Source organism: Phaethon aethereus, assembly GCF_964289735.1.
Source record: "Phaethon aethereus genome assembly, chromosome: 2".
In the NCBI taxonomy this organism is placed as follows: domain Eukaryota; kingdom Metazoa; phylum Chordata; class Aves; order Phaethontiformes; family Phaethontidae; genus Phaethon; species Phaethon aethereus.
The window spans coordinates 141,424,847-141,446,748 of record NC_138582.1 but is presented as its reverse complement, the minus strand read 5'-3'; the positions used below and the strand labels follow the sequence as shown (position 1 = coordinate 141,446,748).

Sequence of the window (21,902 nt, the reverse complement as noted above, 5' to 3'; positions counted from 1 at the left end):
CCCAATCCAGAAAAACAAACCTGGACTAAAAATGAAGGTGTGGGATTGTCCATGCTATTGTTAGTACTTGTAATGTAAACTCTTCATTTTGTCATTTTAAATCTCTTCTTTTGGATAGCTATTTTATTTTGAAGATTTAGAAAACGCCTCCAGAAATTAAAAACTGGAATAGTCTTTCTTTAAGATGTGACTTCACATGGAAATTATTCTGTGCTACTGCTTATTAATATGAGCTGCAGTTCAAAGGAACATTTAATGTTCATTTAATAAATTCTACCATCTTTTTTTTGCCATCTTAAAATACACTCATGTTTAACAGATTCTCAACATACCACTCGAAATAGCAGTATTTGGACACCAGCTGAAAAAATAGGTGGAATACCTTATGAGGGAGGAACATGCATCATTCTTTTGTTTAACAACTTGCTTCAACAGATTTTATTTTTGGGGGTACATTTGTGTCGGAACTTTTTTTAAATTTTCATATGCTCAACAGATTCTGAAGGAAGTGGTCATGGGAGTGAAGATGCATCAAAGGACAGTGGTGAAGGTTCCTGTACTGAATCAGAAGAAAATATCTTGGAGGAGGAACCCGCAGAAGAGAAAGTAGAAGAGCAACAGCCCAAAAGCTCCACTGAAGAAGAGGTGCCAGCAGCAGACAAAGAGGTAATCAAAGCTGAAAAGAAAGAGCACGAAGATGAAGAAGAAAAGCCAAAAAAGAAGAAAGAGAAAGAGAAAGCAGCTGAACCTGATGCTGTGCCTGATGAGCAAACAAATGAACCAAAAAAATGGAATTTGCGCAGGAACCGACCTTTGCTGGATTTTGTATCGATGGAAGAACTAAATGATATGGATGACTATGACAGTGAAGATGACAATGACTGGCGGCCCACTGCTGAGAAAAAAAAAGGAAAAAACGCACTGCGAAAAGAGGGGAGTGATGGAGATAATGAGGATGATGAAGATGATGGGAGCGGAAGTGATGAGGATGACAATGATGAGGAAGGTAATGAAGAAGATAATAGCAGCACGGCTAGTGATGGAGGATCCAAGAAGAAGAAGAGTAAAGTTCTTAACAGGAATAATGCAGATGATGAGGAATTGACAAATGATAGCCTGGCTCTTTCACAAAGCAAGAGTAATGAGGTAGTGCAACCAACTTTCTATAATATATCTGTTGACAAATGGAAACTACTCTCCAGTAGCTATTCTGTTAATTTGAAAAATTAAACTGATGGGCTGGAATTGTGTTTTCAGGAATAAGCAAAGAACAATTTAGCAAAATTGTGCTAAATAGGCACTGCATATTAAATAACGTTGCTTGGACCATTTGGCCAATCTAATGCCACTAAAGTCAATAGAGAGAATTCTTTTGGCTTTAGGAGGGGTTGGATTAGTTCTAAAGCAAGTAGGAGGTCCAGTATGCAAATCAACATGTATTAGCGAGACTTTTAGTTCTGTTTTAGTGTAAATGTTGCATATCTGTAATGTTCTAAAAGTTAAAAGCATCTGTGACATATTCATAAGATAGCTAAATGATAGGTTATTCTTGATCCTAGCCCTTCTTTGTGACAAACATCAAAGTCTGAACATTAAGTTCACTGATAGAAGAATTCTAAGTCAAGAAATATACACACTGGCTTTAAAATCAAGTAGGATAATCACAATAATTTATGTTGTGTTTGCTTATAATGCTTAAAAATGAAGTAATTTCTTACAGTACTAAAAAGCATCTGGGAACTATTATTATTATGTTAAATATCTTCTGATTGCAAAATGTGAAAATTGTATGTTAAGTGTTTAATAATGCAACTTTTTTTTTCCTATGCACAATTACAGTTGCCGTAAAGGTTGTGCCTGTGGGAAAAATTAAGATACTAGGTTGTCAGGATGGTTGACTTCATGTCCTGCAGTAGAAAAATTTTGAAGGAACTGAAAAGCGTTGCTGTAAAATCCACATTCAATTTTCAGGAAATAGTTGCAATTTCAACATAACATTTGATAAATGGTAGTGGTATGACACTAAAGTTCTGCTGTTCCATTTAATATTTATTTTAATGCGTAAAATGGCAGGGAACTAAACAGTATTTGGAAGAATCATTTGTCTCCATTTCTGATACTTTGTTATGTATTACATATATATGATTGTGAAAGAGCTGTGCTGTTTTTATTACTAGTAATAATTGTGACTGGGGAAAAAAAAAGCATAATTCTGGAGGGTTTTTTTAGTTTTTGTATAGGCATCTTCTTTCATTGTCTAGCTCTGTCATTCCCCATATTCTCTGGGCTCTGGAGCTGAAAGTGCTCTACCAATGCTTATGATCAGAATTTCAAATAGAGATAGGCAATTTTCTTTCAGAGTTGTTTCCCATACCAGAATGGAGATGTGAGTCTACATTCTTAGGGATATATTCTTGAATATGTCCATATTTCCATTGATTGGAAAACCGGCCCTGTTTCAGAAACTGTCTCTGATGTATCTTTTGCAAAGCTGCTTAATATGCATGGAGCTCGGAGTCTGTTCTTGCCTTGGATTTAGGACATTTAACAAAAGATAAAATCAAAATTTGAAAATTTGAAGTTCAAATTCTAATTTTGTAACTGATACTTTACTGCATGTGAAGCAAAGTACTGTTTATGAATAGGTCTTTAAGAAGTAGTCTTGCAACAGTGAGTATCTTTAGACTGGATTATAGACTGTAATTTTTCGATTGATACTCAACTGTATTGAAACAGTATACTCTCCACTACTAAAATATTTTAAAATAGTAAAAAAAAAAAATCCCATCTAGCAGACAAGTCTAGCAAAACCGCTTTACAGAAGCTAAGTTCTTAGAAAAACAGATGTCTGAATGCATGATTAATTTGTGAAGAGTGTTCAGGTAACTAACTCTGAACATGTAGTAGTGTCCTTAATATGCATTCTTCCCTTCCTTTACCTACTTGTTGGGGGTGGGTGCTGGGGGGTGTGTTGAGGGTGGGTTGTTTGTTTTTTGTTTCTGTGTGATTTTTGTTTTATTTTTCTACGTTTTACAAAAATGTTTTGAGGTCTGCATATACAGTATTTTAACCTGTGCTATAATGAAATTCTATGTACTTTTCTACTGTATTAAGCACAGAAGACAAACTTAGCTTTCTTATCTAGGGTCAAGCATCATTAGTAGATAAATGGTGCTTCTCTCTTTTTAGAATTGCTAGCACTTTATGGGATTCTTCTATTCTCAGTGAGGTGGTTATTTTATTTTTTAATTTTTTTAAATTCCTTTAAAGTTAGAAGTGTATGGGCATATAGCTTGAAATGTTAGCTTTCTTCATTGACACCACAGAAATGGGAATTACATGGTGATTCAGCTGAAATGCTTTCTCTCACTTGGGTAGGGAGCAGGACTTATTCAGGAGTTGGCAGCAGTTACCTTCTCTACATAAAAGTTACCATGCTTTAGACAAGTAGGGTCAGCTTCGGGGATGGGGTTTTTCAGGTGCTTACATGGACTAAGCAGAGGAGAGCAGCATACGTTCCAGATTATTCCCTCTCCATGTCTGCATAGGAAATTAAGTTATTCTGCTGCTCTGTTTGACCTGTTGGCTGTGTTCACATAAGGTAAACCATAATGGATGAGATGCCCTTCCATCATTGCTGGTTTCTTTTTTTGCCCATGTTTGCGTATTAGGCAATTCTCAATGCCTAAACAGCTGGTGTTATTTCAGTGTTGCTTTTATATTGCAAGTCTGTTTATTTAATTTCAAGTAATAGTGGGGTTTTTTATTTTTTTCAGTTACTGGACCTTGGGCTTCTCTAACAGTAAATTTCTTTTAAATTTTTGTTGTTGAAGCCAAATAACAGTTTAAGTCAAAGGCAGTGCTGATTTCGGTAGAGCTGTGAGATGTGCCTGAGAAGCCTGTGCCCATTGCAGTCACTGCACAATTAGTCTGCTACAGTTAGGGAGTATCTACTGCCCTTTTCCTATCTGTAATGTGGATGGTAATCTAAATGTGGGTATTTTGAGCAATGATGGGCCACAGTATTTTTGAGAAAAATGTGCAAGTTTCTTGCTTTCCTCAAAATGCTTTGCAACTTTGTCCTAAAAAGAGGATGCTGGAAGAAATGCTCTCTTGGTCTGAACTCTGTATGGGAGAGTCTTGTATTTTTCACAATTAGTGGCCTTCCTGTAAGTAAACATGACGATGTGAATGGTTGTATAATGTTTCATTTTTACCTGTAGATGAGGGTTTTTTTTATAGGTCATGTTTCCTTACGTTGTTTAGAGAAAATGGGTGGGAAATCCAGAAGCCTTTCCTAACTGCTAGAAATATGTGTTTGACCTTCCTAGGTCAGCAACATTATAACAAGCCACCTCTATGAGTTGAGGTAAACTATTTTGAGCCCAGCTTTGGGTGGTGAGGTTATTTTACCCCTTTATACTGCTTTAAAATCAAGCAAGGATTCCCTTCCTTTACCCTCCAAATACCTGTCCAGAAAAACCTGAAGTACAAAGAGACTTCATTAATGATTCACTGAAAATTTTGTGCAGAGACTTACTGTATCAAGTTGAGAGGCTATCATCAAATAATTGCATGGATTAGTGTGAGAATTTAAGATCCTTGAGGAAGAATACCTACTTCAGCTAGCATTCGTGATGCTTTTTATCAGCTTAGGCTACACAGGCACAGTATTGATGCTGTGTTTTATGTCATAAATGGGGAGTTGGAATGACTAAAAATGTTTGAGATGTCATCTTCCACCTTTAATTTTTTTTCCTGGTAAGATACCACAGCAGTTTTGGAATATTTTCAGATCTCTGATATTTTAAATGATGCCATTTAAGCTTGAACTGTCAGCCTCTGCTCCAAAACTATTACTATTTCTTTATCCTGCAATGATTATTTTTTACTAATGTGCCTAATTTCACACTTCCTTATATGCCTTCATATCACTAATGAAGGTAATTCAAGCTCAATGTTTGCTTTTAGTGTAAAAATAAAAGAAAATGTATGGAAGCTGTGAAACTTTTCAGAAGAGACAGTGGCTGTATCTCACAATGAAAATAAGAAACCTAAATAGTGTTTATGAAAAAACTTAAAATTTGCATTTTTTTTTTACATGTACACTTACATTTACAGCTTTATTTGATTTGTGAAACACCCTTCTGTTTCCTTAGAGAAATTCCCTATTAAAAGCCACATTCTTTTTAAGTGGTGTAGTTCACATTGAAGGTTGCCAAAACAGAGTAATGTACTTGTTCTTCAAGTCCTTACTCCTGTATATAATCAGAAGAAAATAAGTTGTTATAGCTTTAATAAACCATATGGTTTATTAAACCATAGAGATGTCTAAATTTGCATTACAACAAAATAGAACTAAGTTGATAATTTGTTAGGTTTTATGTACATGAAGACTTGGCAGGCATGTGTTAGCTGTTTATTTTCAGTTTTTTCAGATCCATGTTACTTTTTTTTTTTTTTTGGAAGGTGCAAATTTTAACAAAATGAAGCAATTTTTCTGAATATTGGGATGTTTGAAGGTCACCTTTGGCCTTGGTGTGGTTTTCTTTCCCCTTTTAAATGGTCTCTTAGGTGTGTGTATTTGTTCATTTTTGTAGAGCATAAATGGTTTAAAGACATAAGGAAATGAGGAAATAAGACACTTCTCTGGCCTTTGGATCTTAACAGATCTCTGGATTTATTTGGAACAGATTGTATCCATCCTTTCTCCCAGCTCTTATATTTGTGAATGAAGTGTTTAAATGTTTTCACAACAAAGAAGCTTTGATTTTTCATGAAAATAATTTTCCATCTTTTTTTGTTGTTTGTTCAAAATTGTTTGTTTTAATTAAAATTGAAAATCCAGGCATAATCCATGTGTCTTCATTTTTCAATATTAGGACTCCTTGATCCTTGAGAAGTCTCAAAATTGGAGTTCCCAGAAAATGGACCATATTTTGATTTGTTGCGTTTGTCTTGGAGATAACAGTGAAGATGCTGATGAAATAATCCAGTGTGACAACTGTGGAATAACAGTACATGAAGGTAATACAACCCTTCATTCTCATTGTGGGAGGAAAGCATATGCTTTGCTTTTAGTAAAATTTTGACTTGCTTTCTTAAAAAAAAATGAAGCCTTTGAACTCTGGCAGGTAGTATTTTGTGATACTACATGGATTCTTTGTAGTGGTGAAACATCCATCTTATACTTCAGCAAAGCAAATAGAAGCAACTACAGGACAGGACATGGTCTACAGATACCTGTATAATGAATCACAGTGGAGCTATAGGTTATATTTTCAGGGCTTTAGGATATTCTGTTAAATTTATTTTTGTCTTACATAGTTCAGTGTATGAATTTGATTGCATAGCTGTGATATAAGATCATGAGAATAGGAGGTCTAAAAGGAAAGAGTTTTTTACAAATATTTTTGCTGTACCAAAAAGGCAGAGAGATGGGGAGGAGGAGAGAAAGTAATTGTCCATGGCATTTAGTTATAAGTGAAAAAAACTAGCCTTGAACTTTCTCATAGTTTTCACTGTCAATTTGCAATGGAGAAATTTTAAAGTTAAAACATACTCAAATCGTTGTTTTGCTAATTGCTTTGGAATCTAGTCTATGTGTGTGTTTATAAATGTAGGCGGTCTGGTTTTAAAGAAACACTTCTGGAATAATTCTTAGGTGACCGTATGGAATTTTAACAGCCGTACATGGAAGGTGAGGTTTTATTGTGTGTTGTTCTTTCTCTTGTGGTGGAAGGTAGGTACTAAAGCAGAGAGGCGTACCGATTTTGTTGAAAAACAAAACCTGTTTTTTTTCTTTATTAGTAAGGTTTCTTTTTTTTTTTTTTTTTTTAGCATTTCTGATATCCCATACCTTTTTAGGGCTTCACTTTTTTTAAGGTTTCCCAGGAAAATGAGATAGGCTAGTTCAATCCTTGAAATTAAAAGAAGGTAGGCTTTCATTCTTAAAAAGCATAAAAGGCATTTATTTAATATATGTAATTCCCATAAGTTTAAAATTTTTTGGAGCTGTTTAGCATGCATTTTCAGGTAGGAATTGCTTTTCTTAATCCCCTACTCCCCTTTTGTTTTCCCATACTGGATTAAAAATTGTTTCAAACCACTGTTTTTCATGCTGTAGTTCAATTCTTTGCTTGACATCAATTAGGAAACTGAAGACGAAATTTTTGTCCCCAGATTCGGGTGCCTTATGTTAAGTGTCAGCATATACTCTAACTCCTGAAGTCCTGTTGCGGTCCTTTGAAGAGCTAATCAGTACCATCAATGGAGCTTAGAGAGCCATTTAGTTGGCCTAATACATGATGAGCTGAATCCCACTGTAGGTGCTTTTGAAGGCATTAGTCAGGTCTTTGTTGGCTCTAACAAGTGTTAGACCCCTAAATTTAGGTGTCTAGGTATGCTTGCAGAATTCCTTCCTCCATCTGTCAAGTTTTTGGAAAGCAATGTGCAGAATATATTCAATTTGAGATGCAGTAAGCTACTAAAAGTTAGTTTTATAGAATCTTGATAGATTCCACACACACCCCCCAGCACAGTCTTAATATTAACTCATGAGAAGAGATAAATTGAATGAAAGTGTTTTTGATGATAGTTATGAATGCTTATTTGAGAATTCCACAAACATATACAGTCCATACATCTAAAACCTAATGCTGTGGAGCTCTCTGAGAATTCTTCTGTAAGATTTATTTAATGATTGTACGTTAGTCATGTTAAAGTGCAGTGATTGTGATAGCAAAATGATCTGCCTTTATAGAATTAAATGATAGCAAATTTGGTTTTTATTCCAGAGGAGTGCCTTAAAAATCCCCAAAAGATCACTTCCTCATTTTGTTTAGTCTACTAAACCATTGTGCCTACGAAAAGTAAGATTATAGCTGGCTTTCCTTCACAGGAAAATAGTTCCATAGTTCAAAAGTCACTTGAATTTTAATAGTTCAATCTGTCTAAAAGTAATTGCTTCCATTCTTCTTTTTAAAGTGTTAGAGGTAAAGATTCCCTGTAGTCCCACTGATAGAAAGAGTACAATGTGTACATGTTTCTTTTGTTGTTATTGCAACAGAGTAAAATAGATTAATTCAGAAGAATTAAATTGCTAGTTTATTCTAGTTCTACAGTCTGTACAAGCTAATTGACTAAGGATGTTGGTTAATTTTTTGCACTTATGGTTGAAAGTTCAGCTGTTTACAGTTTATTTTAACAATGAAGACTTAAATCCATATACAAAGCAGTTGTAAAGTTCTGTTTGAATAGGTGAAGTATAAGAAAAAAACAATCAAGCTGAGTAGGTGAAAGTAATTGCTGACTGTGATGAAAGTGTAAATTTCCCTGGCAACAAGCTGAACTTAATTCTATGGTAAATGCAATTTGGAAGTTTAATTGACATTTTATGTGTATGTTTCGTTGTTAGATATGTATATCAATTTGTAAATACAGTAATAAAGTTTTGAGTAGAAATGAACATTTATTTCAGTGTGTTTTTTCTGTACTTCGATATTTCATAATGATAAATAAGAGCAGGTACTATTTTAAATGGGAGTTTTTTTCAGTAATTTGTTTAATTTTTTACAGCAAATAAAAATTTTGTTAAAAGATTTGGAACCTTTGAAGCTTCAGTTTGATTCAGTGATCTTATATATACATATGTTCAGTAACTTGGAGACACTGTGCTCCTGCCCTGTGGTCATTGGCTCATTGCATTACTTCTGAATGCATGAGTAGTAAATGAAGACACAGACACTACCATAAAGGAGTTTTTCAGAAAATGCAGTTTCTAGCACAGTATTGAATGAAGAGGCTCCTATTTATGAATTGGATAGATAGAAATCAATGCAGTGATGTTTACCTGTGTTTGCCTGCAGTTGGAAAGAATAATACCCTCATTTCATGTGAACTGATTTTGATACTTAGCAGCTGTCTTTTCTCTAGAATCTCAGTTTAATACCCACTCTTATTCTTTGCATTCATCTTTTATGTCTAAACAGCCTGTAATTAATAAGTCCATCAATAAAAAATTTGTTCTCATTTCACATATCAACCTCACCCCCCCCCCCCCAAAAAACAAAAAAAAAAAAAGAAGAAAAATGTTTACATTGCTAGGGAGAAAAAATCTTTCTTACTGAATATGTAGTAGTACAGTTGCTTTTTGGAGTGTTTACTTCTGTGTGGAGATAATTCTCATAAGAGTCTTCCTTAGACACTAATCTGTCATTTTGGATAAACACTTTTGTGGTAAGATCATGTAATAGCAGGGCACCCCCAGCTGTGGTGTCAGTTTTTTTGACATGTTGATTGCAGCGTGTCTGAAGAAAATGTCTGGTGCATACCATAGCATGTGCCATAACTGTAGGTAGTACACTTGCCAGCTCTTGCCCTTGGCTTAGTTGCTGTGAATTAAATGAGAGTAGTTCGACATTTTTCCAGCTGTTTCTTTTCCATCCCCTCTCTTCCTTTCTTACTTTCCTGTGATGTGTATGGCAGGGAATAAAATTTCTCTTGCTAAAGGCAATAATGTAGTTGCCATATGCTTTACAGTGTAGTAAAACATTTTTGCATTTTAATTTTGCTGCTTACCCTGGTCTGCTGCTGTCTGGTATAAAAATTCATTTTGTGAAATCATGTATTTTAGTACTCTCCAATTACTAAATAAAAATACTGTTCTGAATTTATGATGCATGAATTGATTAATGTCTTTATTCTAAACTGTTGGTCCAGTTAAGGATTGAATGTAACATATTTTGAATACTGTGATTTCACAGCATTTAATTTTGCAAACCTACAGTTTACCTAAAAGTTTGTGTTTTCATGATCTTTATAATAAGATGATGTTTCAGAGTATATGTAGATGTAGTTAGTGTATGAAGATGTTCTGTTTGACTGGCAAAAAATCACTCTCCCTCCCAGAGAAATGGAGGAACAGATGCAGCCAAGGCAAGAATTAGGTGTCTCTTCCTGTTCTACTTCTTCAGTGGTATAAATTTCAGAACAATTGTTTTAATGGTAGCATTTTGAATTGTTTGCAATTTCATTTTAATGACAATCACATTAAAAAAAAAAAAGCTATTGAGAGAGTACAATGAGTTTAAAATTAGACAATAAAAAAGTTTGTTTCCCGTATAAAACGACATACCTTCAATAGACAACTTAGCTATAATATATAGATGCCATTTGTTGAACAGTAAATATTGTGAGTTTTAACTTCACTTTCATGTGTTTAAATTCATAGGTTAATATTATACTAAACAAGTTTTATCATTTGGTGTAAGAGGTATTCAAGGAGGTGGCAGACGTGGAGTTGTGATACAGTAATATAAGAATATACAAACATGAGTATTTAATGAACTTTAGTTGAAAAGGGGCTCTCAGGTTTTCTAAAGATCCAAAATTAAGAATCTTTGTGAACACTAAGGAAAGGCAGCATGTATTTTCAGCTAAGTGTTTAAAAGTTGTTTTATTTTTTTCAGCATATTTTCCAGTCAAAGGGGCAGGTGGTTGACTTAATGCCGGGTAGGTCACAGGTGTGGTGATAATAACTGGAACCAAACATGTCATTTACAAGATGTGTATCCTGTCCTCTGTTGTCCTTTCAATCCTTAAGTAGACACACCATCTACACAACTGTGGTGCTTTTAGGAAGAACGTAAAGATTACCTTGTAATGTTACTTGGGAGTTTTACTTGTAATGAGCCCTTATGTCCCTTACATTGCTTTCTGTTCCAACACCAGCAATTCCCAACTATCGTACAGGAAAGTTGGATTGGACAACTTCTTGATCATCAGCTTAACTGGTTAACTGTAGAATGAAATGATTTATCAAGCAGCAGCTTCGTATCTGCATGTCTATAAATTTTAAAAAATCACAAAAGTAATGCTTTTAAAAAATTTTGTTAATAGGACCAAAACAATTATTTCAGCATAGAAAAAGAAAGCAGACAGTAACAAGTTGAAGCTTTGTTGTACTCAGCAGTTTTAATGATCCTGAAATGATATATTTAAAGAAGTAACTGTCTGTTACAGATAAAATAATATTACCATGGAAAAAATATGAAAATAACAGTTGTTTTTTAAAACCTCTGAACTCTTGATCTATATATTGTAATTTTTCAGAAAGATTTTGACAAAAGCATATTTAGATTTTTTTATCAAGCGCATTTTGTACTGTAGGTGTGATTTAATATACAAAAGTTCAATTAAAGCCATGCAGTAGAATACACTTTTTTCCCCTAGTTTCAACTTCTTAAGGGAAATATGAATCCCTCAGCGTGACTATTGTAAAGCTACTTGAAATTGGAAAGTGAAAGCTGCTGAAAGTGTGGTCTAGAACTGCAAGTTTATCTTGTTCATTAGTGTTAATTAATTGCATCTGCTTGCTTTAATGTATTTGATAATCCATTTAGCCACAATTCTAAAATTTGACAAGGTGTGTATAGCATTCTGTTGTTTAAAAACGTTATCTGTTATGTTAATCTGACCAAATTAGTTTTTCAGTTGGCAGCTAGTACTGCAACTTGTGATAACAAGAGGAAAAAATAGAGTCAGTATACTGAGACATTTTGAAAATTTATGTTTTTAATTTTGACACTACAGACGCTTACTAGGTGAGCAGCATTCCTCAGCTTGCTGGGGTTTTCATTATGGTTGCTCTTTAATAATCAGAAAGTAGATTTCCATTTCTTGAAAACCTGTAAGGTATTAAAGCTTTTTAGTATCTCAGTATGTTGGAACAATTTTGACGTGCTGTGGTTAGGCTGCAGAATGAGTAAACATCTACTACAATAAATACTGTAATGCTTATATATAGAAGTGGACCAACTCAAAGAAGAGACTTAGGTGTTTATTCTGGAATAACTACCACATGTGATCAGAGCACTGGTTATGGGAGAATAGATTAATATCCTTGCTCTGGTTTGGACTGGGCAGTGACTTCAGCCTCTTTTACATCCCAGGTGAATGCTGTAATGATCTTAGCTTCTCATTGCTCCAAATACCCTTACTTGGACTGAAATTCAAATTTCTAGCAAAATTGATATATTTCTACAATCGGTTTTTGTTCTGAAACTGCTTTTGCCGTCATACCTAAATCGAAGTGAAATGAAGTGGTTTTTTGTTCCTTGTACATTTGAAAAACAAACATTACAGCTCCTGTATACATCTGACATCGTAATGTCAAATGACGTCATCATTGTGTTATCTGTTGTTCTGTAAATCAGGACAAATATATTTTGTTATTGATTTTTTTTTTTTTGTTCTGAGTTATTTCACTGTTTTTAAATCATGAAAGTTTTACTATTTAAATATTGAGCTACTTGTAATTTTTTTTCTTCACTATATGTTTTTGGCCTGCAAGGAACTTTCACTGCTATTTTTTTTTAAGCAGGAATTAAATATACATATTGATTTTTGGTGTCAAAACCACATGTAAGATTTGTCACCTTGCAGATTGTAGCTTTACAGACATTTCATAAATGTCAGCAGGTTCAACAGATTTGTGTTATTCATATGGATATTATATTGATGAAATTCGACCTGTCCTTTGGTTTCTCTTACCACTTAACAACCCAAAAGCAGCAAACATAAGAAAAATTCTGGGTTAAAATAGTTGCATATCCTTAGCAAAAAATGCATCTTAACAAGCGGTTTCTAATTAATTTTGGGACTCAGCTCTTCATTTTGTTAAGTATTATTAGATCAAATTTAAACTGCAGCTGTTGGGTCCCAAGACTTGAGTAGAAATTATTGGTGGTGCATTACTTGTTTAAAAGCACTGTTCATAACGCTGAGTTTTGTTTCACTGTTTATATATATTAGTCCTAACTCTGCCTAGAAGGTAAACTCTCCAGATGTGTTATGTAGAGTTCAGACTTATTTTGGAGCATACTGAAATTGGTCCCAGCCACTGCTCAGTCAATAACAACTACAAAGTACCTTCTCTGAAACCTTGCACTGAAGTTTTTTCCCTTGTGGTTAAAGGTAACAATCTGATGTACGTGGGTAGAAAAAGCCACGATGGAGCGCAGCCCTTCTGTTGCTTTCCGTGGCTTCAGAGCAAACAAGGTTTTGTATTGCAGCTTTGATTCTGTAGCTTTATTTGGCAGTGTACACCAAGTCAATGGCATTCTTATGGGCTGGATTTCCTTTTTTTCCGCTCTGTTGTGGACAAGATTGTCCTGATGCATTTATCAGCAATCATTAATGGTAACCTAGTCTATTTTCTCTAGCTGATGACCACCCCTTTTGCTAGTTGTAAGAGTGTGGTGTTCAGCTTTCGCTAAATGGCAGTTAGGGAAAAGAGTAAATGCAGCCTTGTCTGTTAGAGATCTTAAACTCTTTAAAGCTGTTTCTAAGACTTCTGTACAAATCCAGATAAAACATTTGGGTCACAAATCCAGACAGTTTTTTTTAATCTACTTGAAAAAAGGACCTAGATTTGTATTGTTATAGAAACAATGTTATAGATAAAACACATATGGTAAGGATGGAGATAATTATACCACATGTGTGTCATTTTCTAGGAAGAAGGAAAAAAAAAATCAGGTATAAATGGTAAGTATAATTGAGCAACTATTTCAGAATGAACGTAAGACAATTTGGGGAAGTCACCATTCTAATTTTACCAGACTGATGGCACTGAGGTTAGAGAAGCAAATCTAATTACTTCCAGTTGGTGAAGGGGCACCAGTGTTTGAAAGAAACTGATTTCATTTTGCCATGTGGATTGATGACTGCTACTGTTCCTATAGTGATAGGTAATTTTTAATAAACACATTTAGGAAATGTTAATATGTTAAGAAGTCTGTAGGAATTATAAAAAGCTTAATTATTCATCAGCTTTATGATATCAGTGGGCTGTGTGTTTGTACATTAATGTAATTGCTTAAAAGTAGCTTTACTAGCATGTATTCAAGATTGTGTTGTTAGAACTTAAAAAATGACTTTCTGGAATACTACTTAAAGCTCGTACCACATGGTAAAGAAAATGGAGTTACCTTCTGTGAGAGCTATATGGTATTTTACATACCTAATGAAACTTACCTGTGTATGCACTTCTGTGCGTTACTTGTCCTTTGATTTTTGGAATACTTTTATAAGGAAAAGAAGCATTCCGACTTCTTATTTTAATTCTTACTGATGAATCTCATTCTGTAATGGAAGACTATATTTCTTAAATGGTTCCTATGGTGATACTGCTTGTTTGCTGAACGTAGTTTTAGGCTATTATGCAGGCCTGTGTTTCTGTCCCAAGGGGAGTTAGAGCACTGTTGCTGTTTTGTCACAGTCAGTGGGTAATGAACCAAAGTAACAAATCATGTTGCTATTTAATTGCAGAATTAAATAATTTGACTGTTCTGCAAGCACAAATGTTGACTTGATCACTGTATTTGACAAAGAGCTGAATTTAATCTTATAGTGAAGTCTCTACTGTGTTTTAAGTGTTGACAATGAAATATATTTCTCTTATTGAATAACAGATAAATGTTCAAAATGTAGCACATGCAGAAATGCAGTTTTGTGGTGATAAGGTTTAAGATTTTCCTTTTTGTCATTTGCAATAGTAGTGATACTACTTTTATTTTTGTGCAAAATTTAAATAAGAAGCTTCTAAATCACTTCAAAAATACTGTTTTCCTAAATTGTGGTGATTAAGCATACATACACACTTTAACAATCATAAAGAATACAGTGGATAGACCAAAGAAGAATGGAGAAACTGATAAATTGAGTTTAGCCATAATTTAAAATCGGGTAAAAATGAGAATGGCGAATATGAATTTTTTAAAAGCAATGTGGTGTCTCAAAACTGTCAGTCTGCGCTCTGCAAACTGTACTTCAGTTTTGCAGCTATAGAAGGTCTTTTAAGCTCAGTCCTATAACCTCTAAAGTATGCAAATAGTGGTTTTTATTTCACGTGTATATTCTCTTTTAGTTGATTTGGGTGCTGAATACAAAGTGGAAAGGTGGAGTGCGTATTTGTTGACTGGATGCTGCTGGTGTAATCAACTTCTAAAAAAACCCCAAACCCACCACCACCACCCCCTCCCTCCCACCAAAATAATGTTCATTTTCAGAGTAGGGAGAAGGAAGAAGATAGGAGTATCCAAGAGGAGCCTGCAGATGGTCTCAAATCTGCAGTCTGACCCATGATACACATGGATTCTGCACTTGTTGCTAGTATTCAAGAAACCATGTTAAAATTTGCATTGATCTAACTGAAAGCAGACTTCACTGGTTGCATGAGAAGATAGGTAGCTCAACATAAGCACCAGACCTGCCACACTGAAGGTGAGGCGTGGGATATGGTATATAGGATCTTCTAGTATAAAAAGAAAGGAAAAAAAATTTATTTTTTTTTTTTTAAAAAAACTGTTGTGGTAAATACCTCCATAGAATAGTGTAATTGATCAGTGGGATCATTGGGATTTTTAAAATTTTTCTTAGATTGTTGCATTTAACTTGAAATATATTTCTTTGTTTGAAAAAAATGCTTTGAGTTTTTCTCACTTTGTTGGTTGCTTTAAGTCTTGTTTTCTTTCTTTCTTTCTTAATGGATAGTCTGGAAGAACACCAAGCTCTGCTGAAAGAATAAACCAAGTTTTTTCTTCTTGTTTTTCAGTTGTAACCCAAGACAGTCACATAAAATAGATCACTTCTTAGAATTGGGGTCTCTTTAAAGTACAAATTATGCACTAAAGGTAATTTAGTGCAATAAAATTGCAAAAATATTGTAAGCTTTCTTGGGACTTTCAGTATCATTCCTCTGAATGTATATGTGTTTGTTTCCTGCTGAAATCATAACTGACAACTGTCTACTTTTACAAATGTCTTTTCTTATATTGGTCTCCCATTTTTTGTGTGTGTAGGTTGCTATGGTGTTGATGGAGAGAGTGACTCTATCATGAGCTCAGCTTCAGAAAATTCCACTGAACCTTGGTTTTGTGATGCATGCAAATGTGGTGTCACACCTAGTTGTGAATTGTGTCCTAACCAGGATGGGATCTTCAAGGAGACTGATGCAGGCAGGTAAGACTGAAGAAGTGATGTTTTGAATTTGATGTCATCCTACATTTAAAAGTTTGAGTTTTGCCCTAGTCTGTTCCTATAGGAGACAGTGTCATAAATTAAACTTTGTTTTTGATATCCTCTCTATCTCTCCTGACATTTGAGTTGGGTATTCTTTGGATAGTCAGTCACCTAATTTTTTGTGTGCTTCTAATATTCTTCATGTCCATTACAATATTAGGAAGATGTTGTCTTAAGATGAATTTGAGCATGAAAATTTTATGTACATACGAGCAAAAGATATACCTAGGTGAAACAAAGATCACCATTTCCTTAAGGGACTGATAGATCCTGTTCTTCAGTATGAAGTCACTAGGTTATATGCATATACATGTCTTATTGGATATACTAGAAGATCTTCCTTTAAACTACTTGAGTCATGCATCTTTTTTAACAAAAAAACATGCTGGTGAAGGTGGTGGGAGTCTTGGAAAAGAAACTTTTTGTTGTTGTTGTTTGCATCAGGAGTGCAGTTTACATGTAAACAAAAAGGTTTCCTGTGTAGAGGAAGTTAATATCCTGTAAACTCTTCCTTGGTATTCAGACATCTGCAAGGATGATGGCCTGAAAGACTTATCTTACTTAACCAATGACTTGAACTATTGCCAGCAGGGACTGGGGATCAGAAACCTAATAAAAATCATGTATTTGTTTTGGGTTTGCTCAAGCTTGGAGGCTGCAATGAGAAGAACAAGGGTTTGAGTCCCTTGAGCCCCACTGCTGAATACTATGTTCCAGCAAAGACAGCTGGTGGGGCTGGTCACAGTGGTTCTCTTACGGTGACTGAGCTTGTAGTGGTCAATATCTGCCGTCAGTCTCTACAGAGTTTGAGCACGTGTTCTGCTGGTGCAATTCAATCAGCTGCCAGAAAACTGCATTTTATGCTAGTATTGTGCTTCTTTCATGGTTAATGCTGAAAAGTAGCAAAACACTGAAGTGCTGCTCTTTAGTTTATAATGCCACAAAAAAGAATGATGACGTCTGCAACAGAGGGGGAAAACACCTTCCAGACTTCTTGTCATATTTGACTGGGCGATGTACATGGCTATGGGGTAAATCAAAGCATGTGCTCCATTTCAAGGAAGGAAAAGTAGACTTTATCCTCTCTAGTATTCTGCTTTGTGCAAGGTAACGCTCCTGCAACCTTGTACAGACTCTGCTCAAGTCGGTTGACTTTAAAGTATGATGGAAGTGGGAAGACAACTCCATGCTTCTTTTTAGGAGAGCTAAGGACTGGGTGTTGCTGATGTCAGGTAATGGGAAAAAGTAGCAAAACTATATTGAAGTTGTGCTAAAAATATTCACACAGACCTAGTATATTGTGATTATTTTGAATGATTAAAATTATATCCTTGATTTTTGAGAGTAAGCTTCACTTCTGATAATTTCCATCCACAGATAGGCTTTTTAGGAAGGAGTTCAAGTCTAATTTGAGAATAAGCAGATTAATTGTCATGTGATGTCTTCCATTCCTGTCATGTTTAGAAAATAAATTAATATGTAGATAGTAACAGTAACTAATTTTCTATAATAAAGGAGAGAGCAAGTTTATCAAGTGATGCCTGATTTATGGCTAGTGTTACTGTGTTTTGGTGGGTAGTTGTTTTTTGGGTTTTGTGTGTTTAGGTTATTTTTGGGGGTGTGTTTTTTTTTTTTTTTTTTCTGTTGTGGGGAGGTATTTTTTTAGACCATGACAATTAAGTTCTTTTTCCATATATTTTACAGTTATATATCCAGATGCTGGACCTGTCATAAGCTTTTCACTAATCATGTTAACATGGGAAACCAGTAAGTTGGTAGACTGTTCAGAGGAAAGGGAAGCTTTCTTAATCCTGTTTGAACGTATCTGTTTGAGATAAAGGAATATAAAAGTCTGCAGACATATCTTACTGATGATGATGGATGAGTTGGAAAGAATCCAGTTAAATATTCACTACAAGAACAAATACTTTATGTACTCTAAAATTCAGATATGTCAACATGTGTTACTGTAAAGGCTTTTTTGTTTTTTAGTATGAATTCATAGGCACATTACTATTTACTCTTAGCTATATATTGTAGAACAACTTTTTTTGTACTAGCAAATTGCAAAATATAACCATGTCCTCGCTCTTTCTTCCCCCACTGGTTTGTAGTGGTCTTGATGTTTTTCCTACTCATGTGAAGTGAAGAGTTCCCTGGTTAGACTTGCACAAATGCTAGGAAGTGAGTTACAATGAAGTAAAAGTTCAATCTCATCATCTGTGTTAGCAAGCTTTTCTACATGTTCTCACTTCAGTATACAGCTGTCCTGTAATGTATGCATAAGCATATCCATATCTGTCTTTCCCCCCCAGCTTTTTTTTTTTTCCCAGTCCTTCGGTATTTTCTGTGGGGTTTTTTGTTTTTGTTTTTTTTACTTTCCAGTCTTTCACAGACTTTACTGCTGCTAATACTGTAACAATCTGGTCCTGTCATCATTAAAAGCTCAGCAGAGCTCAGGACGATGTTTTGGAGAGCTTTTTTTCAAATACTATGTTGTCTGTCTTCAGAAAAGTAAATACAGTATTAAAATGTCATAAGTTGATTCAGGTTTTGTGGATTAAATTGTACTGCCCTTGCATTTCTCCCTTAGTTTCTATTTTTTCCTGATAGCAAAACCAGTTTGAGTTTGTGTTGGGAATAAAGAGATAACGAGGATATTCATAACACCGAACATAACACTAAAGCTAGCAATAACCTTTGGAGGCATCTACCTTTCTCCACTGAATATACATTTGAGCTCAACTTCTCCATTTGTAGTGGAGATGCATTTTAAAGATATACATATGGCATGTAAAAGAAATGTTTTATCCTTTCATGTCTTCTACATGCATCTTATAAAAGGGAAACAATGAAAGTAGAAGAAAATACTGTGTATTTCACAATTGAGTCAGGATTTGTAGTGAATAATTTTGACCCTGTAGAAGCAGTTGTGCTTCTTTTTAAATACTTTCAGGGTTCAGATCCTCAGTTTCTGGTTTGTCTTGGGTTCAATAGTGTCTGTGCATCTCCCTTATAAAGCTGTTACACAAGTAAACAAATAGTACTTCTCAGTTCTGTTTTCTATTTTAATAATAATGCTGCTATATGGAAAAGTTTTTAAAGTAAATTGTCTAATAGTTAGGAAGTGTGATAATGGATAATCACCTGGCAAATTCAGCCTTTTTATTCCGGTGTTCTGTAAGGCAGTTTAAGCACTATCTATGTAATTTCCCATATAACCATAATAGAAACTACAGTCAACATTTAAAAAATTGCTTAAATTTCTTCTGGTAAAATGGTAGTATGCTATGTGGAAGTGTTTCCTCTGTGACACTGGTTCTCTGTGCAGAAGCACATGCCCACTTTGGTGATTGCGGGCATTAAGGCATTATTATTATTATTGTATTTTTACCTGTTAGATAATGTGATATGGCTGTCGTGTAAGTATAAGTTTATTCTCCCAAGTGAATAGAGTTTATGTACTAGAAAAACCCAAATGCTAACTACCATATGAAAATTCGTGTGCTCTCTTTCTGTCATTTATTTACAAATTTGAATTCTCAAGGGTAATGGGGCACTACAGGGCTGAGGGTAGGGTCTTGGAGCAGGCAATGTCCATTATGTTTTCATTGTGCTCAGTAAACTGCAACCCAATTCAGTTCATTTCTTGAAATACTAGAAGAGAGAAGCTACCGAATAACAGAATCCTTTAACTCACCATTGCTTTCCACCCCCTCACCACCTTTTTTAAAAAAAATTCTTCATATGTATCGATGCTGGAAATTGCACAGTGGTGAGACCGAACGTATTTGGTTTCTCTTCATAATCAAGTTGGAATAATTCCTTCGCTCCTACATGAAAGGTGAATCATTAGAATAATGAGGTGCTTAATTTCTCCGGAGAAGCCTTTTCACATTAACCTCTCGGTTTCACAAACACAAATGTGAATTTATGAAATATTATTGCTCAACATGCTAATATCCAATAATATGAATTCTGTCCTTGTTTCAGTATGGAGTTTTTCTTCTTCCTTAATCAACATCTGTCATCATTGCTGCAAGCTAAGTGGATGGTAAAGTAACAAGGAAGACTATTCTTCTTTGATTACCCAATTTGTCTTAATTACAAGCTTCTAAAACATGTGCAGCTAAACAAATGAGCAGAAAAATGTTTAGAACTGGTATTAAAAGCAACTGAAATTGCTTCAGCTGTGAACTTGACTGATGTGTATGTTTTTTAATAAAGATTCAGGTCTTGAGTTCGCATATAGGTGGTTAAAGAAATGAGGCACTTGTGTGCCAATCACACTGAAATGGCAGTTTAAATCTGTAATACTGTAATACTTGGGTGACATGTACTAAAACATTTTGAGAAGGTCAGTATGAAGCAAGCAGCCAGCTGTTGGGTTTATCATAGATAAACTACTACAGAGTGCAGCAGCATTTAATACACCAGTGGAGCATGAAAAAACTGTGCAAATTAAATTGAGAAGCAGCTGCTTGTAGAAGATGTGTATCTTTATATTGAACTTTGGAGGGTACATTTAGGAGGCTGTATTAAAACTTACTATCAAAAATCTCCAATCAGAACCTTGGATTTTTGTTATGAATAGTAATCATGGAGATATGTAACTTCTGTTTATACAAATTTGTTCCATATAGCACATCTTAAATTAATGGCAGAGTATAGAAAAGGAGCCCTACAGGTTTCTGGTGGTTTTTATTTACAAACAAGCAGTGTCTTTATCTTAAAGTTACAGGTCTTACTCTGTGTGTGGTATTTTGATTTAGAAAAAAAATTCTAAGTGGTAAATTAGGTAAATTAAGAACCTCAGTGATTTAACAATAGGGCAAAAACTTGTTTTCAAATACACAGGTGAAAAGAGTCTTGTCAGACAGGATGCTATGGATGCCAGTGTTGTGGCTTATGCTAGATGTACTGAGAACTTTCTTACAGAATGAAGTTAGTTAGTGGCTTCTAAGTAGTTTCTTTCTGTTACTGGGATTTTTCTATTATCCAGTTATCATGGACTATTTTTGGGGAAAATGCTAAATAAACAGTCTATCCACCAGTTTTGTACGTTGCAAAATCATTTTCTTTTGTAAAGACTTAAACATGTATGTATTTTTGAGCTTACTACTGAAGCTTTCATATCTTGCTTTTTTGGCATTTGTTTGGACACACGAGTCATGTATAATTAATGTGCAACTTAATAATTCTGAATCTGATAAGTTCCAGCATCAAAAGTCTAAGGAGCACTAATGAAAAACATGCTGATTTGGGAAACATGGGTAATCAGGCTTACATGTAGCTCCTGATTAGTATAGCCATCAGCTTCAGTATTGCTCTCATCTGTAGATAACCAGTTAATAACAGGTTAATAAATATGCTGTTTAAATGCAGATGAAAGGAGGATCTTATCATTCTGGTCTGGACTGAATTTTCTTAATTGACACACAAAACAAAGAGGAGGGAGAAGAGATAGGCTAAACAGTGGTAGAAGATTGGGGGAAAAAGAGCACAGCAGCATGGATGCCGATTTAAGTAGGTGGTAACAGGTCTGTGCTGAACCCCTGTTTTTTAAGGAGATTGGAAGATTGCAGGATGTGGGTAATGAAAGAGCCCAGGGAAGAAGTGTGTCTGGCATAAGCATCAGTCATCTTGAATACAGGGAGTAGAGTCTATGATTCTACTGGATGAGAACAGACGCACTAGTTTTCACTAGTGATACATTTACTGGTAAACGTTAATGACTAGGAAGATTGTGAAGTGCTGAATTAACCTACTTGCTAAGGGTCAGAGGATATTTCAGCTCAGTTACATCCAAAGTCTCTAGT

General features: G+C 34.8%; 1 protein-coding gene across 1 annotated transcript in view; it reads left to right on the top strand.

Moving 5' to 3' along the window:
* The window catches only part of PHF14 (PHD finger protein 14), a gene marked incomplete at both ends in the record, with an annotated part of 164,244 nt that overhangs the window by 10,110 nt on the left and 132,232 nt on the right, over nt 1–21,902 (top strand). The window contains 3 exon segments of the mRNA XM_081996362.1: nt 497–1,146; nt 5,883–6,027; nt 15,864–16,023. Of these exon segments, the coding sequence (XP_081852488.1) occupies nt 497–1,146; nt 5,883–6,027; nt 15,864–16,023 (955 nt within the window).